The 5,118-nt window shown below is 38.3% G+C and overlaps 1 protein-coding gene across 1 annotated transcript; it reads left to right on the plus strand.

Moving 5' to 3' along the window:
* Positions 1-1,152: 1,152 nt before the first annotated feature.
* LOC148863875 (uncharacterized protein At4g22758-like) lies at positions 1,153-2,841 on the plus strand. The gene is made up of 2 exons (XM_088975393.1): positions 1,153-2,302; positions 2,404-2,841. Exons 1-2 carry the CDS (start codon positions 2,062-2,064, stop codon positions 2,574-2,576), a joined length of 414 nt encoding a protein of 137 aa, XP_088831519.1. The 5' UTR covers positions 1,153-2,061; the 3' UTR covers positions 2,577-2,841.
* The last annotated feature ends 2,277 nt before the right edge of the window (positions 2,842-5,118 follow it).

Below are 5,118 nucleotides of genomic sequence, written 5' to 3' on the forward strand. Positions count from 1 at the left end.
CTTGCCCTTTTCTAAGTGGAGGTAGTGCTACTGCTGGGTTGTGAATTTGTGATATGAGAAGTGACAGCTGACTCGTAATGTTAATTTGGTCAGGATTTCGGTTCACTACTTTATATGACACAAAACAATAACACATTTGATAGTGGAGTCAAGAATAAAAGTACAATTGCCAAACTTAAATCCTGCATGGGAGATATTCCCAACGTGCGACTAAGATTCAACGGATTGTGTGCAGCTTTTGCTTTCAGTAATCCGGTTCAAAGTCCAAACAACATTGCTGAATTCTAATATCAGGGACCTAACGGAATTTGGTCCTTGGAAAATCTAGGTGGGTGTTTTGAATTAATGCTCTTTTTAGAGGTATTTTACTATTTTTTGAAAATAGTACTGCATTGACATGCTGTTTTCTCAAAAATTGTTTTTTTTATTTGGTACTATTGTTGTTGCATTTATATATAGAATTGGGATCTGTATAACAACCTTACAGGCACATTGGGAATATCTCCCTTAAATAAAAACATTTAAGTATAGGAAATGTTCCCAATGCAGGGTGGGATGTACCAATGAGATGGTGTGAGGCACCATGTGTGAGGACTGAGGAGAAGATCAAGTCTCTCTTATATAGGCGTTTTTCAATGCCATGTCAAGATATTGTTAATAACAAAAAGACAAATAAACACCAAGAATGATGCTTTTTCATACCACACCTTTCTCAACTTCCAAGGCATGATCTAAGAAAATGTTTTTCCCATAAACACAAAACCCAACATCAAGTATTGTCTGAAATTGGTTCCAAATACCGGCTAAGTTAAAACTTCCAAATTTTATGTATGTGTCATTGTTTTTTGAGAAGAAGCTAAGGTGTTAAAACCACTTGGTTGGAAACTTCCATTCTTTTTTTGTTGATCAGCAATCCAAAAATGTGTTGATATAATTAAATTGAATTCAGATTATTCGAATACAACGTACATAGTACCTGCCCTTACACAATTACACTTATTTATATATTTTGAAGCCACATCCCTTGCTCCGGTTAGATGTAATTAGATCAAATTCCAATACGAGCTGATTAGATTTGATCCATAACGTTAATACACACGTGTGAGATGATCTAAATGTCCTTTATTTCTCTTTAATAAAATTATATTATAGATCATTTTTTTTTTAATTTTATAAAGGTATAATTTGATTTAATTGATCAAATTATATTCGAATGTAAATATATTTGAATATTGAGTCAATTCGAATTTGAAATTTGAATATGAGCTGATTTGCTTTGATTTTACTCCGTCTATACCCCATTATGATTTTTGTGATGTAACGGATTGGTTGAACCGAGCCGATTTAGAATGATCCGAGTCACTGGATCAGTGATCCAAGTGGTTGGACCAATGAAAGATTGAAAACACTGGTCCAAGTATAACAAAAGCTCATCGTCAATTCTGATCTGACATCCCTTTCCCACAAATTCTAGTTGCCTCCGTATTCCGTACGGGTGATTAGCTAGTTGAAATCCTAACCAACAACGGAAACAAATTTATATGAAGGCGCAGGCTGAAGAGAGCGGCACCAGCCTTCTTCCTTCCTCCTCCTCCTCTTATTTTTCTTCTTATTCTTTCTTCTGCCTTCTTCTTCTTCTCTCTTGAGCTCGTAACTTTGTAAATCGATCTGCTCCGAAACAACTCAGTCCCTGGCGATTGTGAATGGTAGAAACAATAAGTAATTTAATGCTTTTCTCTTCCTCTGCGAGGGCAACCGCGCGAACCCAATCCGCGCAGTTATCCTCCTCGAGCGACTCCATCCTCTGCTTCCTTCACCTTCACCACCTCCTCTCTTTCTCCTTTGGCTCCTGCAAGGAAGGCTGGTACTACCGCTGCCTCGGCGTGGATCCCTGAACCAATAACTTTCCTCCTTTTTCCTTCCTCACCGCCTTCTCTCATCCTACCCATCTCTTTCTTTTTTATTCTTTCGATTGAAATCAATTTCTTCGCTTTGATCCTCCTGTTCTCTTGGTTGGTTTTCATCTTTCGACGAGAGGAATCATTGAAAGGCAATTAAAAAATGCAGATGTTGCTCCATAAGCAGAAGAAGAATCCTCACAGCAGCAAAGGCAACCGCCTCCTGATTACCGTCAATGTCTTGGGCAGCGCCGGACCGCTCCGGTTCCTCGTCAATGAGGATGAGCTTGTCGCGGCGGTTATCGACACCACTCTTAAGTCCTACGCTCGCGAGGGTCGTCTCCCCGTTCTTGGCTCCGATCTCAACAACTTCCGCCTCTACTCCGCTAATGCCGGAACCGATGGTAATAGACCATTCCCAATCAAAATCCCATTTTTTTTCCCAATTGAATTACATTTGGGTTTTCTTTTTTCTTTGTTTTGAATGTGGATTTCTGTGTTGCAGCTTTAAGTCATTGGGAAACCATTGGATCTCGCGGCGGAAGGAATTTCGTGCTTTTCAAGAAGCCGCAGCGGCAGCTGGAGGCGACGAAAGGAAACATAATTGCAAGGAAGGGGAGTAGCAGATGGAAGGCATGGCTTCACAGGTCCTTGAACCTGAAAATATCGTCTCATTGAAATTTGAATTGAATTGAACTAAATTGGTCCCTAGGAATAACCATGGAGAATGAGCAACAATTCATTGTTTAGAGAGGTCTTAGTCTCTCTGTTCCTGGATTTCCATTGAGTTATGGTTGACTGCTAGATTGAGTTGTAAATACCCTTTTAATTGCTTTACCTGGTTTGGTTTCTTTGGTCCAAGAGAATGACAATCTCCTCCATGTAATAAAGATGTATCCTTATTGGAATTGGAGATCAATTGGTTCTGCAAATCTTTTATCAACTCTCCCTTTCTGTCATTTGATCTCTTCTTTTGAATTGGTTGAGAAGTTCATGCCAAGGAATATGACTTTATGGGAAGGCAAGATTGTGGATGAAGAAATATGATCTAGTCAAATTAAGGACTTTATTTTATTTGGTTTGATTGATGGGTTTGCTTATGTAAGGAGATGCCATGAGCCCATGATCACAAAGGTCAAATAAATTAACATTCTGAGAATTTAACAACTCCATACTGAGTCAACTCATGGAGGGAATTAACTATTCACCTTACTGTTGCAGCTTTAAGTATTCATGGCTGCTAGATGTGCAAGCTGGACCAGGGAATTCCAATATCCAACCCAACAGTAGGTGGGGTTGTGCTAGACTGCTAGGTTGAGGCCTTCCAACCAGATAGAATTGAAGCCCAAACGATTGTGGTGGATGACTATTCTTTTAACAATTTATTTCGTAAAGCATTGGTTTCTACAGGTGTTGTTAGATTCTTGTTTTCTTGTGTTAGTTTGATTCATGGCCAAATAACTCTACCTTAGTCTGTCTGACCCAAGATGAGGCATCAGTTGACCTGTGCAGATCAGGTTAAATTGGATTAGATTGCATCTATTGCCCAGTAAGAAACCCACTTTAATTGTAACCCTACTTAGCTTGATTTATTTGTCTCTGTTTTCTGAACCTTACTTAGCCTGAAGAGATTAGAAAAAAGAAAGAAAGAAAAGTAAAGAAGTCACTAATTTTAATCTTTCTGGCGGTAAGAAGCTAAGACAGGTCCCAGGCAAGGTAAAATGTATCCATGTGGGTCTGGCCCAATTGTGAACGTTGATACTCTCTTCAGAACAAGCTTTGAAATCTTCATTTTCCTTCATTTTTTTTTTCTGTTGTTTTAACCTTAGCTTGCATTGGGAGACTAGAAAAACAAGGAAATAAAAGAAGTCCGCTAATTTAATCCCCCTGGTGGTCTAACAACAGAATTATCAACCCAAAGGATACAATGGATTGGGTTTAGCCACAAATTGGTATATTAGCTCTCTGAATTACGCCCTTTTATTATTAAAGAATGAAAAAAAGAAAAGAAAATATGTAGACTGTAGACAAGAATACCAACCTACAATGTCAAACAAAATGTTGGTTTCTAATTGGTATATGACATTCTCCATGCTGAACCTCTTTACCTTGGATATTGCCCTCCTCCTACTTGCTACTTGATTTATTTCTCTGAAAGGCAAAAAATTTATTACGCTGAAATATTTGAGCTATATTAATCTCTATTACTAGAAGTAATAGAAAGTTAGAAACTTTGTTCTTGGCCATTCACATCCAAAAAGGCTAAAAGAGAATAGAAGGGGTAGGAAAAAAAGTTTTCACTGTGACAGGAGTAGAAATGATGACAAATATTTCAGCTTGAAACATTTTACAGAAAAAAATAAATGTAGCCAATCATTATTATTATTATTCCTACTGTTCATGAAATAGCTTATATTCTTAACCTATTTTCTAGACCACCACGGTCCATTGGGACCAACCTATTTCTTTAATCCAGACTAGTTTGTAGCTGCTAATCCGTATCCTCTTTTCCAGAAGTCCTGTCCTGATGGTTACTGGCCAACATTTGGATTAAAGGATTGTAGTTCAATGTGCATTGCTTCCCACATCCACACTAATTAAAGCATCGGATCCTATGCTATATTCTTCTTTATAAAAAGATCGAAACAAATGTTCCCACTTCCCACTAATTGCACTCAAAAGAAAGGAAATTGATAAAGGCCTTGTGAAGCTAAAAATTTGCAAGCCTACATTCTTGGCCAAGCCAAATCTGCCTCTTTTGTTTTTTAAACGATCTGGGTACTGTTGGATTTTAATCTCATAAGAGATTAAATCCAATGGGTTTGATTGGTCAATTACATGAGAAATTGCACTTACACACTTGGTTGAAAAATCAGTTTTTCTTTTACAAAAAAAAAAAAAAAAAAACCAGTTTTGAATTTGTCCCACATTGGATAATTACAAGGTTTGTTTAAAGTATTTCAATAGGAGCTGATTTGCATTCCTTAGAATTAGTAGAGGAGAGTATGGAGATTCGATACCACGCAACGCGCGTGTGTGGCGCAATGAGGCGCTTTAGAGGCGCACTTTGCTCGCACCCGCGTGGCTCGTGATGGGCGGCTTTGGTTTTGGTGTATTGATGACCGTTGATGACCGTTGATGAGATCAACGGTCACGATTCGATTGGGTGTGATCAAGAGGCCTTCTCTAAACCAGCACCTACGTTTTCCTCATACCTCTT

Source organism: Nelumbo lutea, chromosome 3 (assembly GCF_056320005.1).
Source record: "Nelumbo lutea isolate HS-2025 chromosome 3, American lotus-T2T, whole genome shotgun sequence".
In the NCBI taxonomy this organism is placed as follows: Eukaryota; Viridiplantae; Streptophyta; class Magnoliopsida; order Proteales; family Nelumbonaceae; genus Nelumbo; species Nelumbo lutea.

Excerpts from the sequence above, each read along its gene's own strand:
- LOC148863875 (XM_088975393.1), top strand. The coding sequence starts at position 2,062 with ATGCAGATGTTGCTCCATAAGCAGAAGAAGAATCCTCACAGCAGCAAA. Across the intron at positions 2,303-2,403 it reads CGCTAATGCCGGAACCGATG|CTTTAAGTCATTGGGAAACC; the intron begins GTAATAGACCAT and ends TCTGTGTTGCAG.